Here is a 20,261-nt window from a genome sequence, read left to right on the forward strand (position 1 = left end):
CAGGTGGACGCGATGCTTTGATTAGCAGTGAAATGACTCTCAGATGAGTTAGGCGTGTGTGTGTGTGTGTGTGTGTGCATGTGTGTGCTTATTACTCTATTTCTGAGGTCACAGGTACAAATTGTTGCCAGTGAACCTGTTGCCCTCCTGTTGGTAGATTAGTTCTGACAACTCCCTCGTCAGTCATAATGATATTGATCCCAGCTGTGCCTGCACTCATACCTCTGCGAGTGTGACACTTTGCTAAAATTGTTGCTCTTTAGACAGGATGAATAATACAGCTGGGTGGGAGTTGGGAGTGATTCATTATGCCATCTGGCACAGAGACAGACACACGGGAGTGAGACAAGTCATACATACATTTAGCGTCTCTCCCCCATCAACCATTTTCTGCACACTATCGCTGCTCAACTCTCATCAAGCACAGTGAGCGCAGTGATGCGTGGAGCTAAAAGATTTAGATTTTATAAGAAGCTCAAAAACCCATTTGCTATTATTTGATTTATTTATTATTTGATTTACAGGAAAGGGCCACGAAGGTGAAATAATAATCTGGAGGTAAGGGTTAAAATGGGTTAGGCTGGTGTGAGCTGTTTCTAGAAATTTACACCAAAGGATGCTCATTGCAAAGTGACATTACGAGAAGTACTGGAATAAAATTCACACATCTAACATCAAATTAATGAGGTTTTGAAGAACATTTCATAATGATACAGCAGTACTGTCCTGGTAAAATAGAGATGTGTGACCATAATGTACTTCATCATATTTATGAAAACCAAACATAGCACATCATCACAAACACCTCATAGCAACTGCGAGGCACAGTGGGGAGTGATGATGATTTGGGGTTGTTTTGCAGTCACAGGGTCTGGGCATCTTCAATGAGTCGACCATGAACTCTTCTGTATACAAAGTATTCTAAAGTCAGATGTGTCTGACGGCTAAAGCTTGACCAAATAAGATCACACAACAGGACAATGATCCCAAACACAGCAGCAAATCTACAACAGAACAGCTGAAGGAGCCAGCCCAGACCTCAATCTGAGTGAAACGCAGTGGTGCAACTTTAACAGAGCTGCACATGAACAAATAGCTACAAACCTCAATGAGCTGAAGCAAAATGCCTCCACAGCCATGTGGGAGACCTATAAAGTCACACTTCAAGCAGAATGTGGTTCTACAAACTACTGAATCATGGGGGGGTACTTTTCACACACTATGTTGTTCACATGTTGTTCTTCACCTCAGGTTCTATTTACATTATTCAGGGATAGTTTTATTACATCATATTATCTAAAATCTTAGAGCTGACAGAGAGTATACTGTTTTTACTATCTTAATGTTTAAAAAAGGCAATCGGTGCATTTTTGCAAAAGTTTCAAATCGTGGCTCATTCACTGAAGGGGCCTCCTGGTGCTACAATGACTAGATGGGGCATTTGTTGTTCTCTAGAGTTGTGTTTGAGAGGTTTTTTCGAGCAGCTTCGGTTTATTCACTCACTGTTATAAGGGTGATATCCACTCTCTAAAGCACAGATTTGATTAGGCAGAAACATGATTGTTAACATTTGGTGACGTCAAATCTCACTCTGGGCTGGTGACGAGGAAAAGGAGACTTATCGTCTGTTATCCTTCTGACCAAATCTGATGGTAGCTTTTCAAGTACAGTATCGAACAGTAGCTGAGGGATTAGGGGGTAAACTTACAAGTAGTAGACGTACCAATGACAGTCTAGTCCTGGAGATCTGGTGCCGATTTGCTTGCTTGGTAATGTCGGTTGTGTGTGTGTCTGTGTTAAAGGTTTGGTGAAGTCTACCTTCGAAACTTTGGGGTAAATTTCAAATCGGGCGCTTGCTGTCATTGGCTCCAAGAAATAATTCAGGAATTATGAGCGTCCAAGATCCCTGACAGCATCACGCGGTGTAAAAGAGCTGCTGCAGTGGTCTCAGCCTCTAATTTCACTGATAATTGAATCAAATAAACAATAGCTTACGGTCCCAGGTGGGTTTTCATTGGGAAAACATATACTCAACCATTTATTCTATGACTAATTATGAGTACACTTTATGTAATCATCCCATTTCAGCAGAAGAGTATTAACGCTGCCATTAGACACATAGTTTATGTTTCCCCAGATTTAATTCAAAGCCATTAATTTGCTGATGCATTATGTTAATGTTGATTCAGCTGCACATTGCCATCTGCGGAGCTGTGCCGAACTGGTAAGCAACGTGATGCTGCTGATTACTGTAGTTTTTGGTGGTGTTCTTCGTGTAGGTGGAGGTGTGTGGGAGAGGCTGCATTCTGTGCATGTAATGAATTCAGCCTCTCCAGAGCCAGTGTGGTACAATACTGTGCAACGGTGCTTCACTTAAAGAGCCTCTGAGGAAGAGATTAGCCTCTCGGTGTGAACACAAGCCCGCTTTTTATACTGTCACAGAGTCAGGTCTTTAGAGTGCATGTGTGCAGCTATTCCACCTCTTTTATTATCTTATTACATCACTGATAGCTTTGCTACATTGATGATATTTTTCCATTTCATTAATTCAGATGGGAATTTTCTGCTGTATAAACAGGGCAAATTATTGATGTTTGAAACAATTCAACCAAGGACTAGGGCTGCACGATTTTGCATAAAATGAGAATCACGATTTTTTGGCTTAGAATTGAGATCACGATTCTCTCACGATTTTCTTTTCCAGTATAAATATTTATTGCACTTATTAACTGCACATCAACTTCGTAACAGTTGAGACTGAACATAAAAACAATAAATAAACATAAAAACAACAAATGTCTCACGTTTTGTGGTTGCTGCAACATGTTGTACTGCTTGAAATTCCGTCTCCACCGTTGCTCGACACTGCGTGTATAGAGCAGGTAGTGCAACAATAGAAAAATAGTTGCGGGACGGCACTGTGTAGCGTTTGTCTAGGGTGTTGATCATTTTCCTAAATCCCTCGTTTTGCACAGTGTTGATGGGAGCCATATCTTTGGTCAGGTGATAAGTGATAGCCTCCGTAATTTCTTTGTGCCTGCGGGAGTTCGACGGGTATAGGGAAGCGCTGTATAAGGTTCCTGTTATTGATGTTTGGGTGGTTGACCGGGACGGATTTTCTCCTGTCACTTTCTCGTCATCCCTGACGTGCTCTCCGTTGTTTTTTCCCTGCTAATTTTAGCATCACACGGCACAGCTTCTGTATCACGTGGTATAAGGCTCCGCCCTTGTCATTTGTTGAGCAGGAAGAGTGAGCGCTTGTTTTCATGCAGAGTACGTCCCGGATCAAAATGCGGTACAATCGTCGTCTTTTTTTTTTTTTTTTTTTTAAATCGTTGTCATTTGGAAATGAGATCACACATAAGTATGAATCGAGATCGCGATTTTCTAACGATTAATCGTGCAGCCCTACCAAGGACACTCAAAAAAAAAAAATGGAAACTTTAAGAAATTATCATTATTTATTAAAAAGAAGAATACTAAAAGGTGATTTAAAGCCTGTTTTTTTTATTGTAAAAGTTAGAGTTGGGGTTGATCTTTGCTATGTCTCCTTTATCTTTGTCAGGAACCGGACACGACCGGCTCCTGACAGAGTTGCAAAGATGTAGTTTTTTTGGGTTTTTTTTAAAAAGAATTTTGAGTTGATCCAAAGATAAAATACCAATTGTATGCACCCTCAAGACATTTCATTAGGTACATCCTTCTAGTACTGGGATGGACCTCCTTCAGTACAACTTCGTGCCACAGATTCATCAAGGCGGTGAAAACATTCCTTGGATATTCCTCAGTATTCACAGCTGCTGCAGATTTGTTGGCCGCACCTCTATAATATGAATCTCCTGTTCCACCACAACCCAAATGTTATCTGTTGGATTGAGATCTGGCTACTGTGGGGGTTATTTGAGTACAGTGAACTAACTGGCATGTTGAAGAAGCCAGTCTAAGATTATCTGAGCTTTGTGACATGACATGTGACCATTAGAGGATGGGTACCCTGTGGTCATAAAGGAATGGAAGTGGTCAGCAACAATACACAGGTCAGCTGTGGTGGTTGAACGATGCTCAGTTAGTTCTAAGGGGCCCAAAGTGTGCCAAGAAATTATCCTCCACACCATTACACCATCAGCAACCTTTGATTCAAAGCAGGATAGCCCTGACCCCACCATACGAATGGCACAGCAGAAATCAAGACTCTGCAGACCAGGCAGTGTATTTCTGATCTTCTGCTGCCCAATGTTGGTGAGCTGGTATAAACTGCAGCCTCAGTTTTCTGTTCTTAGGTGGCAAGAGTGGCACTCAGTGTGGTCTTCTGCTGCATTCAGAGATGGTCTTCTGCTTACCTTGGTTGTCATAAGTGATTATTTGGGTCATTGTTGTGTCGCTATCAGCTAAAAGCAGTCTGGCCATTCTCCTCTGATGTCTAGCAACAACAAGACATTTGCCTAGAGAACTGCTGCTCACTGGATTTTTCTTTGTCTCATCATTGTCTGTAAATCCCAGAGACGGCCATGTGGGAAAATCCCTGTAGATGATCAGTTTCTTAAACAGTCAGACCAGCTTGTCTGGTACCAACCATGCTGTTAAGTCTAATTGTTGAATGTTGCCATTGTGTTTCTTAAATTTGTATAGTCTTAGTTTAAGCAGTAGGATCAAAGCCATCTCTTTGATCCTGACCACCTCTCCAGCCACTCTGTGCTGGGGGAGGTTTTATTGTAGATACATCCTATCTGAAAGATCTGTTTCTTTTGATGTAAGCTTCCTGGGTTTACGACCCTTTGGTCAGCAGGAGGTCTCACACACACACACACACACACACACACACACACACACACACACACACACACTCTCACATAACACACACACACCCAGTGTATACATTTACATACAGTCCTTGTCTATGTAACCAAACGGGGTTGCAGGGGGAGGTGTTTTGTAAACTATTGTTTGAAGTTTGTCAATAAAAGGCAGCGAGAGGAGGCCACCATTTGGGGTTCTTTGTCGTGCTGGACACAGACGAGGCCTCCCTTGCGCAAGAAATCGATCGAACACCGTTGCCTTGTTTTTCTTTCATGGGAATAAGTCCTGGATACAGCGGGGTCTGAGTTTAGACCCAACACATGCCAAGTTCAGAGTCTCTAAAATCACCTTTTCTCCATTCTGATGCTCAGTTCGTGGTTTTCTTGACCACATCTACATACCTACATTCATTCATTTTCTGCTATGTGATTGGCTGATTAGTTACTTGTGTTAACAAACAGTTAGAAAGGTGTATTTAAAGCCATGACACTGAAAGCTGCATACTAAACAGTGGTGGGTTGCATGAGTTATGATTGTTTTGGGAAATTCTACTTCTAACAAATATTTTCTAAACCAAACATACGAAAATGACCCCCTATGAATGTGCAGGGATGATTCACGAGCTACCACAGCAGATTGAATATTTGCTTTAATTTCGAGAGAGCCTGAATCGCTGTGCTCGAAACGCAGCCTTGAAGGTTCTGCACCCCTGCCTGCCTTTGTTCACTCTGTTTGGTTTGAAGGCTATTTCCACAGACTCCCACTTCTGTTCTCCCGCTCCGTCTCAGTGTCTCTCGCTGTGTCATCTCTTTGTCTGACACACTCACTTGCTTAGTATGAACATGCTCGCTATAAAATCCAATTAACACTAATAACTACGCCCTGTAATAGCGATTGTTTAGTATCCTCGTTAGCGCCACACGTTAATGGAAAGGAAATAGATGCTTTTTGTATCTATTAGTTGTTGTTTTTGGTATTTAGTTTAATTGAATTTAAAATCCCACCTCTGCTGCCTCTGCGTTGTTTCTATAAGTCTCAATAATGCTTCAGACAATTTAGAAAGCATTACACGATGTCAGGCTTCTATACAATTTAGTGTATGCAGTAGTGTGACACACCTGTAATTATGTGCTATATAGCCTCTAATGATCACACAAGTGCCAAGCCACCAATGCTATTTCAGTCCATTTCTTCTGTTTGCCGTTTAGATGACACACAGGAATTCGAACTGCAATTTCTGTTTATTTTCTCCCAAGTTAAACGTATTCAGAGTGTTTTGTCCAGATTAGTTCAGTCATTTTAAATTGTCTTAGTGGATCTGTTAATGTCCTTGTGATGGCACGACCACAGTGATGGTGCCACAGTGCTGATGATAAGCAGGTATCATGTTTACCATCTTTGTTTGTGTACTGAGAACCTCAGCTATCATTGTATATATTGTATTATCTTATTTATTTTGTATTTTTTGACTTTATATTCTGGTATACTCTTTTTAATCTTCTGCTATCTGTACCTGAGCTGTGGTAACGCACAAATTTCCCTACCGTGGGATCAATAAAGTCTTATCTTGTAAAAATGCTAAAAATTTCAAAGGAAATGTAGTTTTTTATTGTTAGTTTTGTTAATATTTAGCTATAAATATATATTGTGAGCTTCTTTTTGTCAGTCAGTTGAAAACCTCATTATGCATTTAAAACAGAATGTGCTATAAAATTGCATTATAAATTTTAGATGGGTAGTGGGAGCGGTTTGCCTCCAGGGCTTTCTAAATATCATAGTTTCAATTTTTACCTGCAGTTTGGTTAAATTTAAGCTCCGAGTGCTTGGTTTCTGTTAGCAAAACAGAGTTTTCCTCTTTAAACAGATAATATAGAGCCTGGCAGAAAACCTTGAGGCAAACTAGTTCTGTGGGCTTTTGTAGGCTGACTTACGTCAACACTTAATGTTTCAGTTGCATCAGCTTGGAGAATTATATTTCAGTGGCTTTCAAATTCATTAACGTTGTAGCAACTTGGTGACAAAACTGTCATATTGCTGCTGTTATAATAATATATAGTATATTCATATTTGTAGTTAATGTCCAGAGAGGCTGACCAAAACTCTCCTCTGTTTCTTGTTGTTTTTAAAGGGGGAACTTGGATGTTATGAGTGTGCGTGTCGATCTCAACAGCATTTTTACACCTTTAACAAAATAAGCTTGCTCCAGCCTCCAGATCATTTCCATAATTTGAAGGAATTCTGGTTCCAGCTATTATAGGGTAAGGTGGGATACACTGTGGATACATCACAGATCTAAGACTCTGACAGTCATGTCAACATGCATGACGCTGAGAGGACATGCAAAGTCCACACAGCCAGTGGATTTGAACCCAGGACCTGCTTGCTCTGAGAGCACAGTCTAAAGCGCTGCACCACCCAGAATTCTGATTCCTTAATTGCATAAAAGCACATCAGCTCACTCTCCAAGAAACAGGCCAATAGTATAAAAAATTTTCCCACCAGTTTTGCTTTTTCTTTATACTTAGTGATCTATCTTGCCTATAACATGACAAAATGGTTTCTAAATTTCTTATTTTTTTCCCTCTTTATCATTCTGAGCTGCTGCATCCACGTGGAGATTTTACATTTTGGCCTTTATGCACCTGTTACTTAACATCTGTTCAATAGTATTATATAATTTTGTAAATATATACTTTTGCTGTAAAAATAAACCCATTGTTTCAAATATGAGCACATTCAATTTAAAACAAATATAAAACTATGCAACCAGTTGGCGACTTCCTGCTCAAAGAAGAATCTTAGTTTTTATAACCCTTGGCCGTTAAAGGCTGATGGGGGTATTGTCGTCACCCCGCAGGGTGGGAGGGGAAAGTTTGTGGTCGCAAATAATATGAATAACTCAAGAATGACGGAGTTTAAAATTGATGCCACAGGTGCATCTACAAAAAATCCTCTTCCTGAGTGGTTTTGTTTATGTTTGGTGTTTGTTTTTTTTGCAGATTTGTGACTTTCATGTTTCAGATCGACAAACAATTTTAGTTTTAGACAAGGATAGCCCAAGTAAATACAACATGCAGTTTCTAAATGATGATTTCATAATGGAAACAAAGCTATCCAAAGTAACTTCTCCCTAAACCTAATAACTGGTTGTGCCACCCTTGGCAGCCAGAACTATCCAGTGTTTGTGATAAGTGGTAATGAGTGTTTGACATTGCTGTGAAGAAATTTTGGCCCACTCTTTTTTGCAGAATTGTTTTACTTCATTGTTGATAATTGGAGGGTTTGAGCATGAACTTGTTTAAGCTCATGCCAAAGCATCTCAGTTGGATTTAGGTCTGGATGTTGACTCGGAGCTTCATGACTGATGGCCGGACATCCTCCTTCAGGATTTTCTGGTAAAGCGCAGAATTCATGGTCCAACAAAGCAGCCCCAGAAAATCACACAGCGACCTTCATGTTTGACTGCTGGTGTGATGCCGTGCTAGCTTCACACAGGATTTAACGAGACTTAAAGCTTCCATAAAGTTCAACTGTTGCTTCAGCAGTCCACAAAATATTTCCCCCAAAGTTGTTTTTGTTTTTTGGCAAGGCTTTGTGTTCTTCTTGGTCAGCAGTGGTTTTCTCTTTTGAAGTGACATTTTTGCCCAGTCTTTTTCTTATTGTTGAATCATGAACTGTGACCTTAACTGACAGTTACTTTGATGCTGTTGTTTGATTATGTTCAGGATTCTTTTGTGACCTCCTGAATGAGTTGTTGATTACTCTTGGAGTAATTTTGGTCACTGCTGGGAGGGCTAACCACTGTTCTAAGCTTTCTCCATTTGTGGTTAAAGGCTCTCACTGTGGTTCATGAAGTCCCAAAGCCTCTGTAACCCTCATAGATGGATAGATATCAATGATTTTACTTCTCAGTTGTTTATTTAGACTGTGGCATGATTTTGAGATCTTTAAACCTACTTCATATTGTCAGACAGGTTCTTTTTGGTGATTTCTTGATTCAGCGGATTTGGCAGTAATCAGGCATCAGTGTAGCTAGTGAAACTGAACTCCAGGCAATGTGGTTAACCACAGTTGATTCATGATTACCTTTTCCGCACAGCTTTGTTTCCCCCAATAAATTAAGTCATCATTTAAAAACTGCCTTTTGTATTTGCAATATTTACAAAATGTTCTTTGATGATCTGAAACATCTGTGTCACAAATATGCAAAAAAGAGAGAAAAAACCCCAAAGAAAAAACAACTCAAATCATGAAGGTGGCAAATTCTTTTTCACTGCGCTGTAAATTCTTTGAATATGTTTTAGTTTGCAGATGGATGGGAACAGCATCCATCGTTGTGCACAGCCTTCAGTGCGGACAGTTAGAAAGGTTCTGAACGTGGTGTTATAGACGGTGAGCTTTCAGCACTTATAAAGCGTTTTTTTCCAGATTCATCCACATTAGTGTGCACATGGCCTCACTCATTCACTCACTCACTTGGCCTCTCTCCCTCCCACTGCTTTCAGGAGAGATTCTGCGTGGGTTTACACTTGAGTTTCTGCCATGTGCTTTCTACCCCCTGCTTACACACACACACACACACGCACACACACACACACCCTCCCCCACACTCCTCAGCATTGTCCAAAGATTTTGTAAGTTTGTATATTTGTGTCTTCTGTGTGTGTGGAAACAAAGAGAGAGAGGTGGACAAATCAGGGAAAAATAATTAAGATGTTTTTCACAAGTCTGTTAAAATATTAGCGAGCAAATTAGCAGAAGATGCTGACCCGCTTGTCAGTAAGAGCATTAACGGTTTAATTGACGTGGAAATGAATTTTTATGCCGCTATTATCGGTGCGGTTTTGTAGCTTTAGCTGTGCGATTGCTACTATTATAATTAAAAATAACAAATTATTCTGCTTTTGCCGTTCCGGTAAGAAACATGCAGATGTGATTTTTCTGGAGAGAGCTTGCCTGTCGCCTGCTCCCGATGCTGTTTTTCAGTGTTTGTGTGTAGGTGGAGGGACATCAATGTGTGCGTGGGCAGATGTGAGTAGAGATGCCTGCCAGGTGTATGTGGCTGTGCATTCTTTGTCTCTCGCCATGCAAGTGTGCTACACCGAATGGAAATGCTGTACCACTCACAGGCCTTACAGCTGTGGGGATGACAGCAGATCATATTTAATATTTCGAATGAGTCATTTCCAAAAGTGTCCTTCAGATGCATCCGTTTGTGCCTTTTTATCTATTTTTGCGCTTCATTTTTCAGACGTCACAGGAAAATAACATTAATCTCAAGAAAGGAAAGAAGTTTTGTACCAGATTTAGCTGCTAATGGATGTTTTTTATATGTCCCTGTTGTATAGTCTGTAATTTAACCCAAATGTCTCTCTCCTTTTTTAGGCCACCAAAAATAATGATAGCTATTAATCCTTGAAAAAATGTCACAATGTCTTTCCAGTGTAGCGTCCCTACCATCAAAAATGTCTTTGAATCTCTATAATGCGTGCCTCCACCAGGATCCTGGCCACTGCCGGTGCCCACATGAACATCCCGGTCGACCTTCGGACCCTGAGGGCTGTTCGGGTGCTGAGACCTCTCAAACTCGTCTCCGGCATTCCCAGTGAGTCAACTACTGACCTCAAACTAAAAAGCACTTCAAGGTCAAACACACAAATGCAAAAGCTGCAGTTTCAGAATGTGTTCATTAGGAAGAGTTTCATAATCTGGACTTGTATGTACAAAAACTGTCAGGATGTCACGTGAGTATTAACATGTAGGCATTACATGGATTTTTTTAGTTTGCCTTGTTGTTGGACTTTTCCTCCAGGCAGTTGAACCCGTTGGTCAATTTACCTCATAGTACGCACTAGTTCCTTGTCCACTGTTTCCTATCTGCCACATGTAAGCACTTCACAAGACACAGAAGACACAGAGTAATTTTAATTGTATATACGCCGTAGAAACTCTTGTGTATTAAGAGTTTTTCCATTAATGACATTACTCGATGCTGTCCTCAGCAAGGAGCCAAGTAATCTGGAGTTGTGCACCTCCCTGAGCTTTGTTTCCAGGCTGTGGAAAATCCAGCCTTGACAGGCCAATCACTGGTCTTTTCACACCAGATCAATCGAGTAAGATAAGATAAGACTTTATTGATCCCACAATGGGGAAATTTTTGCGTCACCTCAGCTGAAGTACAGATATCAGAAATACAAAAATACAAATAAGTACAATCAATGAAAAAAAGTAAGATAATACACTATATACAATGGTAGCATACACAGTATGTGATTATGGATATGGTTGGAAATATGGAAGACATAAACTATATAGCTTGATACAGCTATTGTACCACTACTATTCCTATTTATAGACATGTACACACACATCTGTACACACTAAATATACATATGTATACATACATATATACCTGCACATGTCCATACACATGGAAGGTCCATTATGCATGAAGTGGTGACCGAGTACTATAAAGTAGTGTAAAAAAAAACAAACGCCCACATAAAAATTAAGCTGGGATGTTGCATTGAAAATATGAAGGACCTGAAACTGAGAAAGCAGGGTTTGAATTCTGTGTGAAGCCAAATATTATTTCTACCTGCTGCAAATTTAAACTGATGGTAATGCAAATACAGTAACTATTGCTATTCAAAATTATCTTCATTAGCAGAAATAATAGAAAAGGCAAAAGTCCTTGACTGTTTTCACAAAACAATGTAGCTAACCATGTACTTGGGAACTTTGATTGTTACATTGTCTTTTGTGTTATTCTTAAAGACAGTATCTGTTTCTGTATAAAACCTCCAGGCCTCCAGATTGTGCTGAAGTCCATCATGAAGGCCATGATCCCCCTGCTCCAGATTGGTCTCCTCTTGTTCTTTGCCATCCTCATGTTCGCCATCATTGGTCTGGAGTTCTACAGCGGGAAGCTTCACCACACCTGCCTGCCATCAGACGACATTCTTGGTAAGATGAGAGCATACAGTACTGTGCAGAAGTCTTGAACCACTCCTCATTACTTTATATTTTACTTCCAAGGAGCCCAACATTCTTGTAATTTCTTAAAGTGGAGCAACAGTTCTCCAGGCTTTCTGAAGCTCTTCCAAAGTTTTTCTTTGGACATTTTCTGCTTTTTCATCCATTTGCAGTCCAGTCCTTGTGCATGACCATTTCCTGACCAGAGGAATATTTATTGGTTTGTTAAGCCACTTGTGAAAATTGACCTATGAATGATTAAGGCATAACAACAGATTGAAATTTTCCCAAAGAGCTATTAGGTGAATACTTGGCATATCTAAACTGGACAAGTGGAGGACAAATGAAGAAGTATCAGGTGTGAAAGAAAAAACAACTGTCTATAGACCTGACACAGGACCAGAGAGATTCATCTACTGCTCACTGAAGCCTCATCAGAAATGGTCTTAGACAGAATTTGAAACCTTTGGTTCAAATCATCACCATCATGTACAAAGGAGTTCAACAGTGAGTATCTACAGCCATCTGTAAAACACAGTGGAGGCTCTGCCATGGTTTGGAGCTGCGTTTCAGCAAAACAGCAAAAACATACCTGGATAGAAAAACACAGAATGGAACAGCATCAGTCATGGATTGGCCTCCCGAGAGCTCAGACTGCAACATTGCTGAAGCAGTGTGGGGATTATCTCCAAAGAGAACAGGACTAAAGGCAGCCAGGAGTCACAGAAGAGCTTTGAATGTCCTTCAAGAGGTCTGGAGAACTATTCCTGAAGACAAGACTAAGAAATGCCTGAGCTTGCCTAAGAGAATTCACTGTGGGCTGAAGAATAAAGGTGATCATACCAAAGCTCCTTGGAATTGTACAAACTTTCTTTTTATATAGACTGTATTTCTACATATGTTTGCATGTGTCGGTAAAACCCCTGCACCTTTTTCCAGTTTTTCTTTTAAAAAAAAAAGAAAAGAAAAGATCAGTAGGGCTCAAGACTTTTGCACAGTGCTGCACAGAACACTGGTGAAAAGGTAGAAACAGGAAAAAGCGCACAGTGTAAGCATTTTATACAAACACACACACAAACCCACAGATTAAAATGCTTTTTCACTGTGGTGGCGATGTCCTTGCAGTTGTTATAGCTTTGAGTGCTGACAACATGAAATCCAAAGACATCCACAAGTTTCAAGGGAGAAAAATGTTGTCGCCATTTTAAACATCGCTGTAAACACCATGATTTAGAATCCTAAAATCATGATCAGTCTACATGTACTTTATACTGATTACAGGTAAATGACGCCTTTGATTGTATTTTATTATCAATTTGAGGGCTCACGTGCCGCCATTGTATCGCCGCTGAATTTAGAGGCATATTTTCAGGGTTTGTTTTGGATGCCTTGTAACTTACTGTGACTGATTCGCCAGGTAAGCTCAAAGTGTGATTTACTCATTGTTCTCTAACAGAGGGTGTGAACATCTTTGTTTGAGCAACAGAGGCCTTCATAGATTACAGTAGCAGCAGGCTCAGAGGTATTATTAGAGTTGTTGCTGGCTGATTTAGCTACTGCTTAATTACTCAACAACTACTCTGTAATCACACCACCGCACCATAGCATTTACTGTCCAACACAGCTCAGGGATGGATCGAGGTATAAAATTTTAATATTATAGCTGTCACGGCGTTCAGAGCAGGAGAAATAAATTGCTCCATTGTTCCCACAAAATTTAAAGCCTAAAGAGATGTTTTCAAACAAACAAAAAAGTTTCTTAAATTTATTTAAACCTTCTTCCATAGCAACTTTATAATAACAACGCATAAAAATATGAATCATAAGGCTTCACTAAATCCTGCTTGTGTCTCTTAAAGCGAGATTTAAACTAAGCAAAGAGATTTTTACTCCATCGGCAGATGAACAGAGTGTTAGTGAGGGTCAAGGACTAAGGTGAGACAGCAGAAAACAAAAATGTATTTCCAGTGGAGGATGGCAGTGTATAATGTACAGGTCAGTGATTGTTTCACCACAGATATTAAAAGGTCGTAGAGCGTAGAATAGCAAACACACTGGAAACACTAACCCGACTCTTCACTCTGTACAAAAAGTGTAAAAAAAAAAAAAGGACAAAAAATTGATTAAAACAAGCGAGCTATACAGTAACATGTTATCAGCTGTGTTGGTGTTGCTAGGTTGATTCTTGTAATGCTTTTCAAAGTGCCAGACTGGACTGTTTCCAGGGTTTATGCTGAAATAAGATAACCATCTGCCAGCTTCACCTTCCATTTGAGTGCAGCGAAAGAAATAAAGAAACACAAGAAAGAAAAACATTACTTCCCCAAATCTTCTTTAACTACTTTGATAACCTCCACACACTACTAACCTAGTACCTCAGACCCACCAGATCCAGATGTTACAGTGTTATATAGTTGAAGTTGGGGTATGATATAAAAATCGAAGACAGATTTTGTATGCCCTGCATCTGCCAATCATCTGTGAATATCCTCTCTCATAGCCAGGATGTGAGTCGTGAAAGCTGTCTTTATTATTTTTTTTAGCACTGCTGCTTGATTTTGTTGCCGTGGAAATGTGGATCCAGTTTGGATGCTGGCACTGGTCCGTACCTCCACATCTGTATTTTGTGGTAGAACTCGACTTTCACGCCTGTCCTCATTTGCCCTCCACTTGCACATTGTCTTCTGCACTTTAATGCAGACTTTCAGTTACCAGACCTGGGGGGCGGGATCCGTAAGGACCACAATCAAGAAAGCGGCAGTAGATGAATATCTGGGGTCATTATGTTTGTGCTTCAATAAATGGGCGCCGTGACATTTATGTTTCGTGCTTGTAGACAATGAGACTGTCGACTCGTCAGAGCTGGCATTTGCGTGCGGTGTGAGGAAGTGTCCTGAGAAGTACGACTGCAACGATACCTGGATCGGGCCCAATGACGGCATCACACAGTTCGACAACATCCTGTTTGCTGTTCTCACCGTCTTCCAGTGTATCACCATGGAGGGATGGACGGCTGTCCTCTATAACGTGAGCAGAAGCATTCAGCCTGAAAGTGAACCCTTAAACCCTTAATGCCTAGTGTTTCATATTTGATACACGAGTTTTTGAGACCTCTACATCGTCAGTGTGATCCCTCACCCCCTTGAAGGCTTGAGCACTGCAATGATGCTGAGTGTTTAATAACATAAAAATTATGGATTTCAGACCAACGATGCCTTGGGTATAACGTGGAACTGGATGTACTTCATTCCTCTCATCATTATTGGCTCGTTCTTTGTTTTGAATCTAGTTCTGGGAGTCCTGTCTGGGTAAGTGTGCCTCATTTATGTGAACATTTCTGTCCGTATTATGAGTGAAGACAGCTGCTTTCATATGTTTTATTTTTTCAGAGAATTTGCGAAGGAGAGAGAGAGGGTGGAGAACCGGAGGGCCTTTATGAAACTGCGTCGCCAGCAGCAGGTGGAAAGAGAACTGAATGGCTACCGAGCCTGGATAGACAGGGCAGGTACTGGGCAGCAGAACAACTTTACATCTTTTATTACAGTGAGTGTGGAGAGGCTTCAGTGACTTAATCCTGGATGTTTTGATGAGAAATGCAGCGGCTGATGAACTGAAGAAAAATGCTGAATCAATTAATCCATCAATTTTTTTTCTTTTTTTCTGGTCGTGGGAGAATTTCTATAACCAATTGTTTCCACATTGTTATAATACCACTAACAGTTCACTGTGGAATATTTAGTAGTGAGAACATTTCACAGCTGGACTGGTGAGTGAATGCTTTTGGCAATGTAAGGTTGAAACAAAGTGTTAGCCAGGATTCACTGTTCAGAAATATTCCAGCACGTACCTCCACCACAGTTTTGCTTCGCATAGCTGTTAAACAGAGTGAGCCAGGCTACCGTTTCCCCTTTATGTGCCGATACACTGAGTCTCTTCTTTTAATTAAAATGTAATCGCCCTGTTAAAAGCAACACAGTGATTTCATTACATTTTTGAAGAGAGACTGGTTTGCTGCAGACACCTTCAGACTTTTGGATCCGCAGCAGAGTAGCTGAGTTGAGTTGCAGCAAACGCACAGTGCTGTAATGGCAATCTACACTGCTAGGCTCCCACGCAAGCAGAGGGTGAGAAAAAGGTGATACTGACTCATTGACTTAAATTTGTGTGTGTGCTTATATACACGCGCTTCTGTGTGTTTGCATGTGCGTGTGTGTGTGTGTGAGAGAGAGAGAGAAAGAAAGAGAGTCGCTGTGCATGTGCAGTCATGTGTGCACGGGTGTGGGAGAGTGTGGGAAGAGAGGGAGAAAAGAGAGCGAGATATTGCGAGATTGTGAGCGAGAAAAGGAGCTCTGTCTTTAAGAAGGTCACACCGGCCTCTCAGTGCAGTGTTTGCATCAGTTTGGCCTCGGTTACAATGGGCGCTATGACTCTGAAATGTGGGTTTTTAGCTGCGGCTTGATTAAAAACAAATATTTCTGCATGTAACCTTCAGTTTTATTGTATTACAGAGGAGGTGATGCTTGCAGAGGAGAATAAAAGTTCAGGGAGATCACCGTTAGATGGTAAGTTCACATACTTTGCCCTTAGAATTATCTACATATACAGAGTGCATCAAAAAGAATCATCAGATTCTGAAAGGTTATATTTTTTTAAGAAATGGACAAAGAAGCTCGCAGTAAATTTAAAAATACATGGCCAAATATAAATGTTTACATTTAAAACTTACCAGTGCTCAATGTGTCCCCCTCCTGAGGCACGGTTACCTACCGGCAACCCCATGAAACTTATGAATCCCCTCTAACAGCACCTGTTTCGACAGGTATAGGTGAACGGCTGTGGAATTAAAGCGCTTCAAAATACACCGTGTATTTGTTGTGTTTGATACTGCAAATTTTGGTATTGCTCCGATACCAAGTAAATACAGGGCCAGTGCTGCCGATACCAATTCCGATGCTTTTAACTTAGAAACGAGAGAGCCGTGTGTTAATATTATTATGATGAATCATCACCAATTTTCATATTGTTAACACATTTAATGACCACTAAATCAGTGTGATCTTTATTTTTTCACAATAATTAGTTAATATAATAAACCACTTTTCAGCTTTTTATGTATTTTGAAACATTTTGTTTACTTGTTTTGGAGACCTGTAATGGAAATGTGGCTGCCTCTAAAGCACTTTGGATCAGCCTCTGTTGTTTAAATGTGCTATGGGCTATAAATAAAATAGACCTGACAGTCAGCACAAAAAGGTTCAAACATTTTTTTTGATATATTTTTTCATTTCCAAAACAAAATAGTTTATTTAACACAATTCAGTGGGCTGTTTACTGAAGTTAGAGGATGGAAACAAAGTATCAGTATCGATCCAATACCAAAACCAGCGTCGGTATTGATACTATCGATATTTGTATCGATCTCACACTTCTACCATGGATATCTCATACATATATCTCCTTACCTATAATGACTACTCAGACCTTAAACATGACTCAATATTTTATTGATAACCTGGAGGTTACCATTGCAACTAAGCTTATATTAATGTTATATCAATTTAATGGGTTAAAAAACGGGAAGTGCCTGATTTTAATGAGTTGTATTACAGGCACAGCTGTTGCTGTTATGTTATTTATGTGGACCTTTAGTGTGACAGCAGAAGTCACCATTTCACCCGTTGTTTTCATTTTCATTTCTGACGTAAAGTTAGCAAAGTTGAGGTTTTGGTAAAGTTGAACTTGTGTGAAACATCTTTAGTGCTGAAGAGATCAAGTAAGAAGACGGGTGCGCGGCGAGGAGCACCGGGGGATGAGAAGTATACAGACATGTCTACCGCCAGTGAGTGAAGCTCAGTTACTCACTGTCTTTACAGTAGGCTTCTTCCTACTTTCTTTACAGGATATCACCTGTGTCTGAGCTCTTGAGTTACTTATATACTGTACCTTTCACATGCATATGACTAACTCGAAAATTCCCCCGCCTCCCTCTGTAAAAATTCCTTTCTTATTCTCCCTCTTTCTCCTTCAGGCATGTCACGATCGAGAATGAATTTCCGCAGCGGCCGCCGCGGCCCCGCTGCCTACTTGCGACGTAAGGAGCGCATGTTGCGCATCTCGATCCGCCGCATGGTGAAGACAGACACTTTCTACTTGATGGTGCTCAGTCTGGTGGCTCTCAACACCATCTGTGTGGCCATTGTCCACCACAATCAACCCGACTGGCTCACCGTCTTCCTCTGTGGGTTTCTTTTGTGAATGTCTGTGCTGTTTGCTGTTTGCTTTTTTTTTTAGATCAAAAAAGCGAAATCAGGTCAGAAAATACCTTCTTTCTGGCTGCACCCTGCTTCATTCTGCTTTCTGACTTTTGCTTTTTCCCCCTCTTTAATCTCCAGACTATGCAGAGTTTGTTTTCCTGGGGCTGTTTCTGGCTGAGATGTTTTTGAAAATGTATGGTCTGGGTTTCCGGCTGTACTTCCACTCATCTTTCAACTGCTTCGACTGTGGGGTGAGGTCCTTCATCTCCTTTTCTCACTCTGTGCTAGAATATATACATTTCTTGTGCTAAATGAAGACTAGGCTACTTAACGTCAGGGATACAATTTCTTATTACTTGAATAGATTATATAAACCAAAGTGAACCATCTTTACCAAGAACAAAGGGAGGACTGGACTTTATACACACAGTGGGCTGATTAGAGATATAATAATCAACACAGGTAAAAATGATGAAGGGACTAAAACTGAGCAAGAAAACCAACTTTCAAAGTAAATTAGAACATAAGTGAGAGAACTGATGGCAAAACAAAAAGAGGATTTCTACATTGCTGCACAGGTGAAGCATACAGAGCTTGATTTTTTCCTTCTGACATGTTTTGCAGGTTATTGTCGGCAGCATCTTTGAGGTGGTGTGGGGTTTCTTCAGGCCTGGCATGTCATTTGGCATCAGTGTGCTCAGGGCGCTGAGACTTCTGAGGATTTTTAAGATCACAAAGTAAGTGGGGCAGCAGGACAGTTCACAGAGAAAGTAAGTCATGACAGCCTGGGTTGCACGATGGTTGTTGAATTATTACACGTTCCAGCTGACAAAAAAACCAACTAAACAAAAAAAAAACCCAGAGGGTGTATTATTTTATTATTATTTTCTTTTTCCAGATACTGGGCCTCTCTCAGGAATTTGGTGGTGTCCCTCATGAGCTCCATGAAGTCCATCATCAGCCTGCTTTTCCTTCTCTTCCTCTTCACTGTGGTGTTTGCTCTGCTGGGGATGCAGCTGTTTGGAGGGAGGTGCGTACTGACATCCTTAATTGTCAGTGAACTCGGCCAAATCGGTTTTCCTTTTGATTTCAATAATAATGGCACCGTTTTGAAAAACAGTATCTTCTTCCTAAGATCTAAACAGCAGTTTCCTCAATGGTGTCCTAAAATAAGAGGAGAGGAAGCGATATGTCCAGATGAAAATAGCTCTGCATCCTCCTCCTCCTCCCATTCTTCCTTGGTCATATCTGACCCTGCTTTCTATCTGCCTCCCCTCTAGGTTCATCTTTGAAGATTACACTCCCACCAACTTTGACACGTTTCCAGCTGCCATCATGACAGTGTTTCAGGTTTGGCTCCCACAGATCCCCTCATTTCTGCCTGCTCTCCATGACACATTGCACCCTGGGATATTTCTCACCCCAGGCGCAGATTAAACAACTCTGCTCGCTCGCTCGCTCGCCACCCCCTGCCTCCGTCATCATCCCACACATCCATACACACATATGCGCACATGAATATCAGACAAGGGAAATGTGGAAAAAGTCCACATCATATCTGCTACACATCCGCTGCACTGTAAAAGAGTGTTTTGATCAGCAGACACTGTAATTATTGCCTTGCTGCCATTTTAATACTATACTTTGAACTGGTTAGTAGACAGTGACTTTGTCTCCTGTGCAGTGAATCTGATGTGAGCAATGTGCAAAATATTCTGTGAATTTGCCCACAGATTTTGACCGGCGAGGACTGGAACGAGGTGATGTATAATGGGATCCGCTCGCAGGGAGGCGTTCAGTACGGCATGTGGTCATCCATCTACTTCATAGTGCTCACATTGTTTGGAAATTGTATCCTTGTTGACCTCAAAAGTGGTCAGAAAGCGCTGATAAAAACCGTGATGCCTATAAGTGGTGGAAGTATTTTAGATAAAAATAGCGACATACCCGAGTGTTAAAATGCTTAATATCAACAGAAGTACGGCGAGTTAAACTAGTATAAAAATGTTGTATCAAAAGTAAAATCTTCAGCAGAATATCCTCTGGCATCAGTAACATTGATGTTCTTTGTGGTCTTTATTGATAAATGCAATTAAAGTAGATTTGTAGGTGAGTAAAAGGTGAAAGGAAAGTATACAAGTGGCTGATTAATGACCAAACATACCTACACCAGATCACAGCAAGTACAGTAGGGGTCAAAGGTGAGTCAGCAGCTGGGTGGAGAAGGATCAAAAC

General features: G+C 40.7%; 1 protein-coding gene across 7 annotated transcripts in view; it reads left to right on the top strand.

Annotated features, from left to right (window-relative positions):
- cacna1eb (calcium channel, voltage-dependent, R type, alpha 1E subunit b) overlaps nt 1-20,261 on the top strand; it is a 73,624-nt gene that overhangs the window by 25,303 nt on the left and 28,060 nt on the right. For all 7 annotated transcript variants that reach the window (XM_085255771.1, XM_085255772.1, XM_085255775.1 and 4 more), the window contains 13 exons: nt 10,299-10,402; nt 11,605-11,763; nt 14,609-14,799; nt 14,977-15,080; nt 15,162-15,277; nt 16,281-16,334; nt 17,531-17,611; nt 17,801-18,010; nt 18,165-18,277; nt 18,651-18,763; nt 18,925-19,056; nt 19,307-19,376; nt 19,760-19,877. In XM_085255771.1, the coding sequence (XP_085111897.1) occupies nt 10,299-10,402; nt 11,605-11,763; nt 14,609-14,799; nt 14,977-15,080; nt 15,162-15,277; nt 16,281-16,334; nt 17,531-17,611; nt 17,801-18,010; nt 18,165-18,277; nt 18,651-18,763; nt 18,925-19,056; nt 19,307-19,376; nt 19,760-19,877 (1,565 nt within the window). The remainder of the gene's footprint in view (nt 1-10,298; nt 10,403-11,604; nt 11,764-14,608; nt 14,800-14,976; nt 15,081-15,161; nt 15,278-16,280; nt 16,335-17,530; nt 17,612-17,800; nt 18,011-18,164; nt 18,278-18,650; nt 18,764-18,924; nt 19,057-19,306; nt 19,377-19,759; nt 19,878-20,261) is intronic.

This window comes from Mchenga conophoros, linkage group LG18 (assembly GCF_057382185.1).
Source record: "Mchenga conophoros isolate Kocher_MC1m ecotype Shallow Benthic linkage group LG18, M_conophoros_male_GT1.1, whole genome shotgun sequence".
Taxonomy (NCBI): domain Eukaryota; kingdom Metazoa; phylum Chordata; class Actinopteri; order Cichliformes; family Cichlidae; genus Mchenga; species Mchenga conophoros.